Source organism: Mixophyes fleayi, chromosome 10 (assembly GCF_038048845.1).
Source record: "Mixophyes fleayi isolate aMixFle1 chromosome 10, aMixFle1.hap1, whole genome shotgun sequence".
In the NCBI taxonomy this organism is placed as follows: Eukaryota; Metazoa; Chordata; class Amphibia; order Anura; family Limnodynastidae; genus Mixophyes; species Mixophyes fleayi.
Window position 1 is genome coordinate 26,893,692 of NC_134411.1, and position 15,964 is coordinate 26,909,655.

At 40.8% G+C, this 15,964-nt stretch overlaps 1 protein-coding gene across 6 annotated transcripts in view; it reads left to right on the plus strand.

The window, feature by feature from the left end:
- Nucleotides 1-15,964, plus strand: part of PHF21A (PHD finger protein 21A) — a 79,063-nt gene that overhangs the window by 54,102 nt on the left and 8,997 nt on the right. For 3 of the 6 annotated variants that reach the window (XM_075188226.1, XM_075188223.1, XM_075188224.1), the window contains exons 9-14: nucleotides 2,083-2,175; nucleotides 2,264-2,315; nucleotides 3,595-3,674; nucleotides 4,940-5,000; nucleotides 10,093-10,256; nucleotides 13,292-13,447. In XM_075188226.1, the coding sequence (XP_075044327.1) occupies nucleotides 2,083-2,175; nucleotides 2,264-2,315; nucleotides 3,595-3,674; nucleotides 4,940-5,000; nucleotides 10,093-10,256; nucleotides 13,292-13,447 (606 nt within the window). Of the gene's footprint in view, nucleotides 1-2,082; nucleotides 2,176-2,263; nucleotides 2,316-3,594; nucleotides 3,675-4,939; nucleotides 5,001-10,011; nucleotides 10,035-10,092; nucleotides 10,257-13,291; nucleotides 13,448-15,964 lie in introns of all 6 variants that reach the window. The other 3 variants (XM_075188227.1, XM_075188228.1, XM_075188229.1) reach the window with 2 other exon arrangements.

Sequence of the window (15,964 nt, forward strand, 5' to 3'; positions counted from 1 at the left end):
ATTAGCCTCTGCCACCTCTGATGGGAGGTTATTCCACTTTTTCAATACCCTTTCTGTGATGTACTTTTTCCTCACATTTCCTCTGAACCTACCCCCCCCCCCCCCCCCCCTGTGCCAGAACATGAGGACATGCACGAATACTTCTCTTCCTTTGTAGAATGTTTCCCTCCTGCACCTTGTTATTACCCTTGATATATTTGGAAGTTTCTATCATATCCCCCCTTTCCCTTCTCTGCTCCAAACTATACATATTAAGATCTTTTAGTCTTTCTGGGTAAGATTTGTGCTGTAGGTCAATCTCTGGTTTTCTATTTTATGGGCTTTCTTTTTGCTAATTAAGGTTGTTTTAAAATCCGCTCTCTGTCAAAAGTATAGATGTCAACTTAATGGTATTGGGTTTTCCAATTGTATTTTTTTTTTTTATACATTTATTTGTAGATTTATGAATGATTGTATATTAGCGTGTGTGTGTGTGTTTGGAATGTGCAAACTACATAGATATCAAAGTATTTAGGATAGTCTAACTGTTCATCATTTTTTTTGATCATTTTAACCTTTTTGATTTTATTTATTCCGCAATATAAAACGATGAGGAAAATGTCTTTATGCAGAAAATAACAACAAACAAACCACAAAATATAATGCAGTCATGTGAATGAGACCTCATTACTGTGAAGATTTTTACAAAGCGTCTACTCTGAATGGTTTAAGAATAATGCTGACAGAAGCTCAACGAGTAAATAAAAAAACAAAAAAAAAACAAACAAATTTGTCCCTAATGTGGATGAGCAAGTTGCTGGCTCAGCTAAGGGCCCCTGTGGCCATAATGGTCCCACTGCACTCTAGAAAATTAGTCTTGGGCGAAGTTCTTCTTTATTTGTGTACTGCTGGTTACAACTAAATGTTGCAGCCTCCGTGCTCCACTCAGATGTGTGAATGTGGTACATGGAGATATCTATATTAGGTCACAGCAGTATATGACCTGCGCGTTGACCGACCTACAATTTGACCAACCTGCACAGACGCACATAGTCGGTACCCCTGTAAACTTTCCAAGTTACATTATAAAATAAGGTATATTTTTTTTTTTTTTTTTTTTTTTTTTTTTTTTATTGAATTTAGAGCAACTAGCTAATGGCAAGAATCAATAGAAGTCATCCTTATTCCCTATATAATGCCCATCATTTTAAAAACATATTTGCTCAATTATTGTATTATAATTAAATCTGATCTGTCCTGAAAAAAAAATGTATTAAACTGGTTTGTGTGGGTGGAAAATAAGTTTTCTCTTTCATCCAAACTGGGGGACACTGCTACCATGGGCTTGGATGAGGAGTTGGTCCCCTCATACAGCCCATGGTAGCAGAGTCCCCCAGATGGAATCAGAGAAACAGATTTATAGTTGGTATAAAAATCCTCTTATTTCGGCCGAAACTAATGCAACACCAAAGTGTTCTGTCCTTCGGAGGTGCAAATGTGGACCAGATGCTTGGTGGCAAAAGGGTCAAAGGGGGGAAACTCTGGGAGGGTTTTTCAGTATATATTTTTAATGTCTCCGTGGTGGCACCTTTTGAATATATTGTGCTTGGTCAGCTATGCTCCCCACAGAAATCTATAAGAACAACACACCAGGAGCTCCATCCAATGGCTTCCTGGGCTGTCAGCTGGGACCAGGAACCTAGCACTCATATGCACAAGGTGTCCACATAAAGAGAACAATGATAGTGTGGTGAAACTGACCTGGTACCTGAATGTAACTTTGTGCTATCACTACAACTGTTTGGTAACCATAAAGAAACCACAGGGTACTTCCCTTTTTAAACAATTTAAATTGTTTTGTAGTAAGGCTATTCACATATAGTTATATGTAGATAATAATTTGTGGAAAATGCTCTGCAGATTTGGTGTTTGACCTTTAGGAATATAGGATTAAAGCCTTCAGATGTAAACATAACTTCTTTCCCATGAGCTGGGAAGTTATTGATCCAAGGTTACATTAGCATATAGTCCTGGGACATGGTCTGTATACGCTCTGTGTTCTACTAGACTCTGCATAACCTGGGATGTCTGTTTTCCTCCCAGACAATTAAAACTCAGGTGGAAACCGAGAAACAAACTGAAAGCAGTACGGCAGTACCACCTGCCCTGAAGCCAAAACGAGAGGAAAACCCACAGGTAGATACAGATGAAAAGAAAATAGCCTGAATGTGTTTTTTTTTCTGAAGTCATAAAGTGAAATGGGTGTTTTTCCTCTTTCTCATAGAAACTTGCCTTCATGGTGTCACTAGGATTGGTAACGCACGACCATTTAGAAGGTAAGCAGAGAACCCATACATGTGTTCTTACAAGAGTTTCTCTCCATCCATCTGGACGGGACAGGTAGACAGTGGGGTTCCGTTCCTGCTTAACCACCCTTTCCACAGTAGGAAGCTCTGCTAATTATTTGCCTATGGCACAGAAAGTTAGGGGCATGGGCTATTATCCAATTATCCATTTGTTTCTATCAGGTTCTGCCTTACACCTGTAACTTACTTGGGTAGAGGCCTGGGTCTCTCCAGCATTCACTCTGGACAATGGGAGACCCTCTTTCACCCTCTAGTCTCACTCTTCCTCCCCTGTTTTCTTTTTCTTTTTCTCTTTCCCTGTCGTCTTTCTCTCTCAAATAGAAGCCACAATGTCACAAATGGGTCGTAATGCTTTGCTTTGTAAGCGCAGACCCCAAATATACATACTACGTTGCTTGTCTGATTCTGCACATAGGGTCCAATTTAGAGCTTGTTGCATTTTGCACCCTGTACATATGTACAAATTGTGTCTCAAAGGTTGCGGACTTAAGTGTGTTTGAACTTTTTAACTCCATTGGTAATCCTTGGATTCCCAATGGAGATTCCCAAATTTAAATGACAAATAAGAAATCCAAATAAATGTCCACAACTTGTCATAATATGACTGCAACACTCAGTATTATAAGTTGGGAGTGGTCACTATGCAAGCAGCCAATTTGAAGTAACTAGGTAGGGCTGCTGGGAACGCCATCATCACCACCACATATGACCTTGATCAGGAGTCGGACACCATTTATGAGTGTGTCTCTTCAGACATTGGTGAGGTGACTAGTGAGGCAAACAATTGAAAACTCATCTCTAAAGAGGATCTAGGGGGTCTATCCAAAGAGTCTGTCAGCACACTGTTAAAGGTGGTTTTCAGCACTCTTTGAGTCCCAGACCCTACAACTAATCTGGGTCCAACAGCCCAACTATTCGGTTAGCTGTCTTGACCTCCTGGGATGAAACTTTTGAGTAAGTGGGCAGACATGCTATAAAGGTGTCTCAGGAGTCTCGCCCTAGAAAATCTATTTTTCACACTAGCCAACTCTTAGCAGCCTGGAGAGCTCTTTGGCTGAAGTACTAGTCTGCTGACCCTAGTTCCAGGAAGTCCTTAGTCTTCCCTTAGCAGGCATGTACTCCTCTGGCACACATCTAGAGATGGTAATTTCTTACACTCCCCTTATAGCTCATGTACCATATGAAACACTTTTACTGCTAAATAACATACTGTATTCTTTACGCTAACGTAAATTTTTATTTTTCACAGAAATTCAAAGTAAAAGGCAAGAAAGGAAAAGAAGAACAACCGCCAACCCTGTATACAGCGGGGCAGTATTTGAACCAGAGGTGGGAAAGTCACTTTACATAATTACATTATTTGTTTTTCAAATTGACCTAGAAAGCTGATGTTCACACACATACGTGTCCATTTGATGGTGACATGTACAATCAAGCGGATACTCAAAACATTATTTCCTGCCTCTCAAAGCCCTTATTTCAGTGACGCACATAGTAAAGGAGCCGAGTAGATCGTTATAAGACGTCTGTTGATCATCTGTCTATGTAGATCGATCTTGTCCATAAAAGAGCCTTGTTTCTATCTCCCCTTTATGAATAAGTGAACACTGTATAGAAACCTGTATGGTTAAAGGTCCACATTATTGCATGTTTCGGTTTATACAACTGAATGAATGGAAAATCATACGTGTGAATCTGCCCTAAAGCTGTTTAACTGAAAATTCTATCTGGTTAAGTTAATTAAGTATGTAATTGCATCGATTTGAGACACTGCCAATTTAATATATACATACTGTAGTTCTCCCAGCATTCCACATTTGGAAATTGGCACATTTTAGGTGGCAAATAATCTATTGGTGACCACTAAAACAATGACATCCAATTGTAATTTGTTGCAGGATGAAAAATCATTTTGACGTATGTGTGAGGTTATTGGTTGATGGTAACGTCGGCCCACCCAGTGAATGACCGTATCTTATTTGGCCAAATTGTTTCTAGGTGTGGCCATTTGGCATTGGGACCAGTCTCATGGATCACTACATGTGTGACCAGGTTTTAGGCCCTGTATATCAAGTTGCCTGTTTTCCCAGGCGGTTTGCTTGTACACCTTGCTCATTGTGCGCTGCATTTCTCTGGTGCAAACTTGGCACCTAAAAAAAATCCAAAAGAGCGGCTAATGCCAGCGTTAAAAATATGACCCTTTGCTTAAGTTTGCAGAGTTGGAAGCTTCTCAGAGTTTCCCTACCTCTTGCTGCTCATTTACATGCAAGCGTTGTGCATGACACTACAGCTAGATTATTATGTACATGTGGAAAACCACCATCCATCACGAAGAACATTCCTCTGCAAAGCGCTAGATTGGCTTGCAAGGGAAGATGCACAGGCTTATATGTATAGATGTTCATGTGTGTTTGTGTGTATTGCATATATGGCCAGGTGTAAACACAGGTAATATTTAGTCATTTCACATGTATATTGACTGCATCAGAGTTCCCCCAGCTGACTTACCGATTATCAGAATTTATTTGACATATATCTTCAGCAATGTTATTGTCTTTATTTAAAATTAAACAGACCTTTATGCTCCTTTGCAGCGTAAGAAGAGTGCAGTGACGTACCTGAACAGCACAATGCATCCAGGAACACGGAAGAGAGGTAAACCCTCGGTGCTCTCTCTGCTTCCCTGTCCTCTCGCTCTGTCTCTCTGCAGCTTGGCGTCAGGGTAGTGCAGGCTTGGCATTTCTGGGAAGCTTTGGGACCTTGTTTTACTTGCATGATACTGCTGGTGGTGTGCTACTAACCCTGTTGCCTACAACTCCTTGACTGTAGAATATGCCCTCTGCATCTGCATGTAGACTTCAGTTAACAGAATTGAATGTCATAATCCTTCTATACTTTGCAGTTGGACATTGTCGAGCAGCTTATTACGTTAGGATATTATTTTTTTAATCACAGCCACTTTCTGTACAAGCATTGCTCAAATGCCATAGCAACTAATCCGGGGTTGGCTTTTATCTGTCTAGAGCAAATTAGGTGATATAAGCAATTCTGATTGGTTGCTGTGGTCTAGTGTTGGTAAATGACCCTTACTTTGTGTCCTCTTCAAAATAGTTTTTGTTAAATTTTTATAAAATGTGTTTTATACAGCACATGAGATATTACCCTGGTGTGGCAGACACTGGGTATTTTCAAATTAAATGCTTTGAGAACTACTTTTCTGGATGGCTGTTTGTTGCCAAAAAATGTGTCCCTTGTATGGCAGAAAGGTACATAGGCATGGTTTAAGTGTACTACCGTTGCTGCTTCTCTATCCTTGTAAATATGAGAGATGGCTACACCATGTGTTCTTATGCCTGATGAAAATAGAAATGTGATTCAGGGAAAGAACTGTGAACGCTGATTGTAATGTTTTTGCCATCATTGTCCTAAAACATCTCAAAGTTTGAGATCAGTTTAATGCACTGGTCTGTGAAGTCTCTTATCCTGGAACAAAACAGCAGGTGTTACTGTTAAGTGTTTTATTGTCCAAATTTGCTGCCTGCTAGCTTTGGGGACAATGACTCTCTCTCTCTCTCTATCTCAGCAGACTGCAGATTTATATATATTTTTTTTCTTTTTAATTCCCATTTTTGTTCCTGGAGAGTTTGTGCACCTGCTGGGTTATTTGTCCTCTGTATCTCATCACTTATTCTTATTCGTCAAAATTCCACAGCAGCAATTCTCTTTCCACGTGCTGCAATTATTATGTTTGGTATTTTCAAATACACAGACTGGTCAAGTGACAGCATCATCTTCACTCTTAGAGTGTGAATTTTTGTGTTAAGGTTTATTTGTGTGTAGAAAGATTTCCCTGGTGTATGTTTTGTGCATCAGGGTCACTCATATTCCAGATCGCTAGTGCAAGCCAGAGCAGCCTTTTCCTAACGAAGTGATGACTAATTAGGGAAATCCTGGTACATTGGTAGAGATCAAGACCCTAGAGAAATCTTGTTTGTGTAAATGTGTGTATGTATATACACTGCATGGCCAAAAGTATATAGACACCCCTGCTAATTAGTGCTTGGCCGTTTCAGCCACACCAATTGCTGACAGGCGCATAAACTCAAGCATACAGCCATGCAATCTCTGTAGTCCTACATTACAACTAGAAAGGGCATAATGAAGAGCTCAGTGACATTCAGCATGGTGTTGTCAGGATGACACCATTCCAACAAGTTAGTTTGTTGAATTTCTGCCCTGCCAGAGCTGCAACTGTCCAACTGTAATTTTGTGATTTGGGAAGTGGAATCGTCTAGGAGCAACAACAATTTCGCTAAGAAGTGTTAGGCCATACAAGCTCACAATGCCAAGTCCTGAAGTGTGCAGCGTGTACAAATAGTCTCTCCTCACCACAGAGTTTCAAACTGCCTCTGGAAGCAATGTCCGCACAATAACTGTTGGGAGCTTCACAAGTTGAGTTACCATGGCCGAGCAGCCTCGCACAGCCCTGTGATCACTACGGGCACTGCCAAATGTTGACTGGAGTGGTGTGAAGAACCATGGTCTCTGGAGGGACGAATCACGCTTTGCCATCTGGCAGTATGATGGACAATCTGGGTTTGGCAGGTGCCAGGAGAACACTTCTTGCACAAATGTGTACTACAAACTGTAAAGTTTAGTATTGGAGAGATAATGGTCTGGGGCTGTTGTTCAAGGTTTGGCCTGGACTCCTTAGTTCCAGTGATGAGAAATCTTAATTCATAACCGTGCTTACCGACACAAAGCGAGGTCCATCAGAAAATGTTTTTTCCGAGTTTGGTGTGGAAGAACTTGACTGGCCTATGTAGAGCCCTGACCTCAACCTCATTGAGCACCTTTGGGATGAACATAAGCACACAACCTCATTAATGCTCTTGTGGGTAAATGGATCTGAATCCCTGCAGCCATGTTCCAAAATCTAGTGGAAAGCCTTCCCAGAAGTGTGGAAGCTGTTACAGCAGCAGAGGGAGAACTAACTCCATATTAATGTCCATGGATTTTGAGTTAGATGTTCAGCAAGTACATATCAATGTTCGGGTGTCCACATATTGTTTGGCAATGTAGTGTATGTGCATATGCACATAGATGGGACAGACCTTCGTGCACATTATGTTGCAGCTGCCCCTTGGTGGTAGTACTGCAGTTTGTGATTGGATGCTTTGTTCTGGAGTCAAATCAACAAGAAAATGAGTTTATTTGTAAAGATAGCACTCGCAGGACTTGAAAGTAAAAATGAACTTTGTCACATACACCAATGTGCTTTTCATGCACTTTTGATATGTTCAGTCTGAGTCATGTTCACCATTTGATGAATACAGATTTACCAGCACTGCAAATAATTAATTGAACCTTACGGACACTGATGTGTACTATTGTCAAGTTCAACCTTAATGCTGAGTGGAACTTGCATGCGATACAAAAAGAAATGTTCTTATCAGTGTGCATCCAGTGTTCATTCTGTACAGCTGTTGTCCTGCCAGAACGCTCCTCGTGGCTTCATAGCAACCTGTTTGTTGTGCCAGTTGAGCTGCATTTACCAATTGCAGATCACAGCCCAGACCAAGCTTGTGTACAAGTCCTGGCAAAGCAATCTCTTCAGTCGTTTTCTAAGATCTTTATCAAGATTACAAACTCAGAACTGAATGGATAATTCGATACCAGCACCAAGCTGAAAGCAAGGGCTGGGAGTGAAGTGGACAGAAAAATGAAGGGTTAACCAGCCAGAGAAAGGAAACGAGGATACAGAATAATTACTTAAATATGCAAGTTAACCGTACTGCGCATATAAAAACCTGGCAGAGCCAATAACGTATTGAAGGACATCCAAAAAATGTAGCCAAAAATGAAAATAAATTGCAAATTGAGCTGCTAAAGACACGGTTAAGCTCACATAGGTAATAGTATACAAGTGTACTACCCTGATTAATTGAAGCAAGCAAAGTTTAGTTCAGTGGAAAACCAGGGCAAAACCAGGTGTCCAGGTCCTCTTCCATGTTTATGTGGTTTATATTCAATCAGTATTTGTCATAAGGATGAAAGCGGCTGCATTCTGTTCAACAAAATATCATGTTATTAGATTGTCCCCATATTCCCCCAGTGGCTCACTCTTTTTATTTGTATTTTATGTTCACTTTGTCTCCCCTGGTGTCCCCGTCTCACCTTGTTTACGTATGATGTTGGATAGTTACATGATATTCAGTTCAGAGGTTATAGCCTTGATAAGGATCATTGAAAGTAAAGTGAAAAGTAACTTTGTTTACAAATTAATAAAGTCCTGTGAATACTGTCTAATATATATATTTATATCATTTTTGTAGGGTATGCAGATGTAGCCAAACCTTAATTCCTATATAGTGACCCACACGCTTTCCTCAAGGGCAGAACATTTAAATGCCAAATTTACTTTTGAGCCCTATTATTACATAGTTATTGTTCCAAACTTATCTTTGTTTCATCTCTCTCTTGCCTGACACTCCCTTCAATCCATTTATTATTCTTTATGGTTAAACTTTCCTAACACACTTATGTTATATTCCTCTTATTCATCTAACCCCCCACCCCTTCCAAATCACTATTTTACAACTCTCTTCTGTTGGCATTCATCTATTGTATTTCAACTTTTTTCTTGGTCTTTTTCCCTTAATCACCTGGGCTGCCCTGCTGCCGCCCCCCCCCCCCCCCCCCTACACACACACACACACACACACACACACACACACACACACACACTTTACCTGGGTCGGCCTGCTGCTGTACTTGCTTCCCCTCCCTCGGTTTACCTGGGCCGCCCTGCTGCTCCTGCCCCCGCTCGGTTTACCTGGGCCGCCCTGCTGCTCCTGCCCCCGCTCGGTTTACCTGGGCCGCCCTGCTGCTCCTGCCCCCGCTCGGTTTACCTGGGCCGGCCTGCTGCTCCTGCCCCCTCTCGGTTTACCTGGGCCGGCCTGCTGCTCCTGCCCCCGCTCGGTTTACCTGGGCCGGCCTGCTGCTCCTGCCCCCTCTCGGTTTACCTGGGCCGGCCTGCTGCTCCTGCCCCCTCTCGGTTTACCTGGGCCGGCCTGCTGCTCCTGCCCCCTCTCGGTTTACCTGGGCCGCCCTGCTGCTCCTGCCCCCGCTCGGTTTACCTGGGCCGCCCTGCTGCTACCCGTAAGGTCTTCCCACTTCTTCACTGTGTGACAACCAACACCTCTGCGCTTTCAATTTTCTTTACATCCCACTTTATTGAGCTCCTGGAACTCCACCACACACCTCTCCCAACCTCTCACCTCTGCCATCTGGTTTGGGCTTCCAACTGCTTTTTAACTGTGTAACAACACTTTGTCGGTGAACTATTTCCTTATGCTGAGTTGTAGACATGTATTCTACAGTAGTATACAAACACACTTACTATATGCTGGCAGCAATCACTGCGGAGATATGATGGTGAGCTTTTGGGTGCCCAATCCAACAATTTGAACTGCCTAATATATTTGGTTGCCAGTGCAATGTTGTCTGTGTGATTTTGACGCTTGTTGCTTTTTCTTCTGCATCCTATCTGCTTCTCTTTATTTTTCTTTTAGCTTTTCCTAATAATTACTATCCTTTTTGACTCTATAATATTGTATTATGATTATTTTCTTCATCTGCTGCATCATTTCCTTTTCCATGCTAGCCAATGAGGAACACTGGCCAAAGGTATGTAAACCCCCCCATTTTGTTTCTGTTCTTTTTGTTTGTGTTTATTAACGTATAGGTCGTCCTCCCAAATACAACACGGTCCTGGGTTTGAGCGCTCTGCCACCCACCTCCCCTCCATCCAGTCATCCTGATTCCCCCGAAAGCGAAAAGACACAGATCACATGTAGTTTCCCTGCAAGTGTCCTGCCTGTGTCCCTGCCTAATCCATATTCCACAGACGTAAGTAACGCCTTATGAAGGGGGCCCTGCTATCACATGTTAAGACCCACTGTCCTGGCGCTGCCAGCAGTAGTAGTGTGTGTGATGGGCGGAGCTTTGTTAGTTTTGGAACACACTGGGGCTATCTTGGAACACATCACTGGTTGCTCAGTGATTATGATGGAACTGCATATATATTGTGTTAGTATGTAGTATTTGGCATTCATGTTTAGGAGACCTATTGCTGCTGCAAATATTCTTCTTTTCTGGAAATGCTTATGCAGCATATGGCTTAAAGGGGTTGTAGACCCTCGCTTGCTGAGGCTACTTTTATCAGCCAGCCCCAGTGAGTTTGGAAAGAGCAGGGGCCGCGGTGGGTCTCATACGATTGCTTGTGAGCTGCTCACAACCAGGTTTATGCTGTTTTTATGGCATTGAAAATCCTCTTTTCAAACTTACCACACCCGTCTTAAGAAGCAATGGCAAGGGATGTGGGGGTACAACCAATTTAAATGGCTTAAACAGATAATGGTTAACTTCAGCAAGCGAATAATAATTATACCAGGCTGTACTTACTACTATGTGCTAGCTTTAAAGTTATTAACTATAAAGTATATTGGGCCATGCATAGACATGCACAGCAGGCCAAATACATTAATTGGCAAATGTGGGATCATTCTCCCGGAGTTGTTGCTCAATTCATAGCCATAGCTTTCTTGTAACCATTGTAAAATGCATGGTTGTGTACAATTGAAAAGGAAACTTACCTCTAGTTGTTGGACTGTCTAGCTAGGTGAACTTCCAGTATTGTTGCATAACTATTCTTCTACATATTTCAGTCTGTAAATACTGTTGAACTCGCTGTTCTTTATACTCCATTATTTTGTGGTATCTTTGTTCTCTTCACTTTGATCAGATGGCTATTGCTATATATGTTTCTTTAGAGCGGTCTTTCCTTCTATGTTTTCCGCAGTATAATGAACTGCCCTAATGTTTGAAGGTTCCTCCTGATAGAACCAGGAAACTATCCTCTTTAAGCTCAGTATAATATAACTAGGTTTTCTCCACATCCACCTTTAGACAGTGATGTCGGCATGATACTAAACTAGAGCAGGTCGTCGCTCGTATGAGCAGAGGGCTGTATTATAAAACAGAAAGTAAAGTGCTTCCATTAACAGAATGCTCTCTTCAGCATGCTAAACATGATTAATAGCTATTTTTTTAATGTCATATAAACATTAATCACATATCCTAAACTCACATTTTACCAAGTCCTTCATAATGTCTTTAAATGTTTACTAAGTAGCCTTGAATTTTCTCTTATTTCCTTTTCTTCTACAATAAACTGATACTTTGATTGCATTTTAAGCCTGTGGTATTACCTGAATCTCTCTGAAATACATATGGGGCCACATGTAGCAACGGTTGGAAGATCCTATTCTAACAGTACACTAACTTGTGGGTGCTTCTCTTCTCTCTGAATAGCCTCTCCAAAGGAGACCAACACCAGGCCAGTGAGGCATTGCCCCATAGAGGGGGTATGATACCGGTCTCTCCTGGCACCTGCAGACAGATCCATTAGCCATGTACAATGCTCTAAAAAGCCACTGGGTTGTGGCATTGACTGTCAGGTCTGCAGTGTAAATGGATTTTTCTAAAAGTCCCTTGTCCTTTTGCAGAGGCTTATTGGAACTTTTTCCCCTGAAATTCTCCTTCTGTAGTTTGCACTGTAAAAAAAAAAAAAAAAAAAGACAGCCAGTTAAACTTCCATGATGGTCTGTTTCTTTCTTTATTAAATGACCTACCCTGCCGTGTACTCTGGTCTTTGAAATCTAGCGCTTTTTGATTCTCAAGTCTAGTCAAGTGGACTAACATTTATGGTGGGCTAATGTCTTTTTAGAGTTTGTGATCATTATCCCTGTAACTAACCCTTTGTAGTCTTCTACTCCTGGTTATGTTTAGGGGACTCTCCTTGTGTCCTCTCTTGTTTCACGTCGGTATGGTGTCTATGTTGGCACGTGTTTACATACTAGCTCATGTCTTCAGTTGTCTTAAGGAGTGTGAGCAAATGGTTTTTGAGAAAAAAAATGAAAAATGTACGCTCAAAGTTAAGTTTGTGCATGGAGTAAGCAGCAGCATTTTTGCATATGGCGGCTGTAAGGTGTGATTTGAGACTTAACTTATACTTTTTATGTGGCCAAAATCATCATCTTTTGTGAGGGGTTGAAAGGAAATTCCATTGTATTTACCTCTTATAGTAGCATCTACACTGATGTAAATGCAGGAGCTAGGTTGTGACTGTCAGTAAGTTACTGCAGTCTAAAGGTTTCTGTAAATACTACTGCTGGGATCTCTGCTTAATGTTTCCCTGTGTCTTCTTTGTTTTATGTCATCTCTCTATACATTAAACATTCACAAAGGCACCTATACTTAATCACAGAGAACTTGTTGCAGAGTTCCAAATGCTGGGATTGCTCTGTCTGGGGTTTTTTTTTTTTTGTTTTCGTTTTTTTGCAGACTTCCTATCACATGGGTGACACGACTTTGTGTGTCAGTCTTAGGACAGAAAATATCAGTTCTGCAGTTACAACATCTAGTACATTTCCCAACTTGATAGAAGACATAATTTTTCAGGCACATCTTGTTTTAAATGGGTTATGAAAGAATAACTCTGCCTTCGCTACAAGCTGCTGACATGAAAGTAGTTCCGTGAAGCCATGCCTGGCATTTCTGCCTCTGCTGATACTAAGATGTAAAGGAACCTCTATTTCTTGTCATGGATTTGGTGGTGGACATGTTTATTAACACCATGACACTCTCTAGGACCAAGGCTGCCCTTTTCCATCTCTTTCTTCTGCTTTTCTGCTGCAGGACTTTGCATTGCTTTGCTGGGCATTGCAGTGCATTAGACGCTTCTTTTCTGTACATCAGTAAAACACCCCCTAGGTGAACACACTAAGTGTCTTTTTTGCAGTTCAGAAAAAATGAGGAAGGGCGGTTGTCAGATTTTTAGGCTGACCCCTCTTTTCGCCTCCTCTCTCCTGTGACTCCTACAGGCTGATATCCATGAGGATTTTTGCAGCGTCTGCAGAAAGAGCGGACAGTTACTGATGTGCGACACATGTTCACGTGTTTACCACCTGGACTGTTTGGAGCCTCCTCTGAAATCCATTCCCAAGGGCATGTGGATATGTCCCAAATGCCAAGACCAGGTACCGTGTGATAGATATAGGTAGCAGGAATCCACCCTATCAACTATTAAATCACATAAAAAAACCTTGCCCCACTGTCCTATTATTTTATAGAACTTCAGAATTTCCTTGTAATGTCTGATTTAAGTGAAATAGTGCGGCAGCCAGGAAAATAGTGTTTCCTTATGGGAAAGCAAAAAATTTCTTTAGAACGCCACATTATTAACGTGGTTTCATTTATTAGCGCCTTTCACTTTGGGAGAGATAAACAAAATGGTTAATTTTTGAGCAAAGTTAAATTATTTTCCCTTACAAGAGCCAGTCCTGCCGTCACGTTAACTTATTGATAAAATTAAAGGGGACAAGTTACTAATTCATTGACCTGTGCCATTATATTATACCCAGACGATATTTTTAAAGTTACACAGCAGTGTAGCATAAATAGGACATTTAACCACACACAACTTCACAGCACAGTATCAAAGTAAATCATTATATCTAATGTCTTTTGCCACAAATTCAACCTGCAGTCCTAGTTAGGTTGCCAGGCCAGCCATTTAAATCCTTATAGATGTGAATTACCCATGCTACATGGCTACAATTGTTTAAACTGCTTGCTTACAGCTCTTACTATGCACCCATGCAGCTTTTATTGCCATTTGAAAGAAATCTTACAGCATGTCTCCTATCGTACACACGTGTGGGTGCAGTTAGTGAATGTCAACACTGAAGGATTTCTCATGCAAAGCTGCTGTGATTGGCCATGCATTCTACGTGAGCCACCTGGATTATATACATATGTACAGAACTCTGGCAGCTGTGCCATTTTATTATATGGTGTGATTGGTGAATTTATATTTTTATGTGCAAGAAAAACTTCTAGAATGCACCTGGAGCAAACGAGCTACCAAATGCATGCAGAGGTATGTAGGTTGTCTTTATCCGGTCACCTGTACTTCCGTCATACACACACATACTGTTCTCTGCTTTCTGCTGGCAGTTGTTAGGATTCTGTTGCTGATTTGATTACTGATTTTTGACTGGCAGATGTTGCGTCACTGCATTATAAAGTGATAACAGGAAGTTCCTAAGTAGGTGATGTGGAAGGGGGGTCTTGTATTGTGGCTACTGAAGTGAATGTCCACAATAGTGTACCATGGCTCTGATGTAGAGGTTTAAGAGGAAGTATAAAGTCTTCTTATATACTGGATTTCTGGTGAATTCTGTGAGTAGTCTCTGTTAGAGAGGGAGCTGCCTAATTTAATATTTATCACCAGAGAAGTATTTTTTACTGTTGCGCTACTGCTATGGAACTGTTTGCTGTCAGCAGGCTGATGGAGGTTCTGCAGCTGTAATATTTACTGCACTTGTAATAACGTCTGAGAGAGGGACCTCGCTGCAATTTGGGAATCTGTTTATTTTAGTGTCTAGTAACAAACCTGCCATGGGAAGTGCTGCATTTGTTATATTTAGTTTTGTTTTTCGTTTTAATGCTTATCAGTGTTACCAGTGACAATAGATGTGTCTGAATAGAAGTTCGTACCCTTTTACATATAGGACAGAATATGTAACTTAGTTTGTGTGATTTGGATGTGCTGTTCCTAGCATCTAGCATGTGTTGGCAACTCCATTGTTTAATTCTTATTATATATTTTGATTTGAAATGTTTGTCAATTGCGGGACTAGTAACAAACAAGTTGGTTCTGTAGGAAAATCTAGCACTTCATTATTCTGTTATATTTTGACTAGTCTGTCCAGTTGGTTGTAGAGGCTATGTTGTATTATTATTGGATTTTATGTTCATTCCCCCTAGAATAAAGCTATACATGTTCAAGAATAGCTCCATTAAAAATGATGTTGCATAATACAATCATTATGAGTTCTATAACATTCTGGGATAATAAAGTTTCATTTTTAAGTATCCTTCTAGTAAGTTGTAGAATTCAGCAATATTTTCATTTTGTCATTTTGCAAAATAATTTTTGAGTGGAGTTGTTGAAAGTCCATTGTTTGGGGACTGTTGTTGAATGTCATATATCTGCTATGTAAACCCCCTTTCTGTTTGAAAACCAGGGATATTTTAGAATTGTAAATCATGGAGATGAAAAAAATGATTTGTGTGGCACATACTGTTTGTAAATTCAAAGTAATCAGTTGCACAAAATTAATGGTTTTCTTTTTACAAGTGTATGTGGTAGTCCGTGTAGTGTTTTGGTGTGAAATATTTAAAACTAAGAATATCTAAACTTAAATGTCCAACACTTAAGTAGACGGAATAAGTTATTGCACTGCATAAATTCTTTAATTCAGGCAGCATATATTAGAATAACTATCAATGGGAAGGATCAGGGCAGAACATATAGACTACATTCAATGTCATATACTTAATAATCAAGTTGGATGTACCTGGCACTGTCTATCATTTAACTCAGTCTGTGGCTTCCTGCTGCCTCCATTCTTCTCCTCACATCAAGGTGACACACAGAGGAGCAGGAGGTGAAGATTGAATGTTATAAAGTGCAGACCCTAGTTGTACAC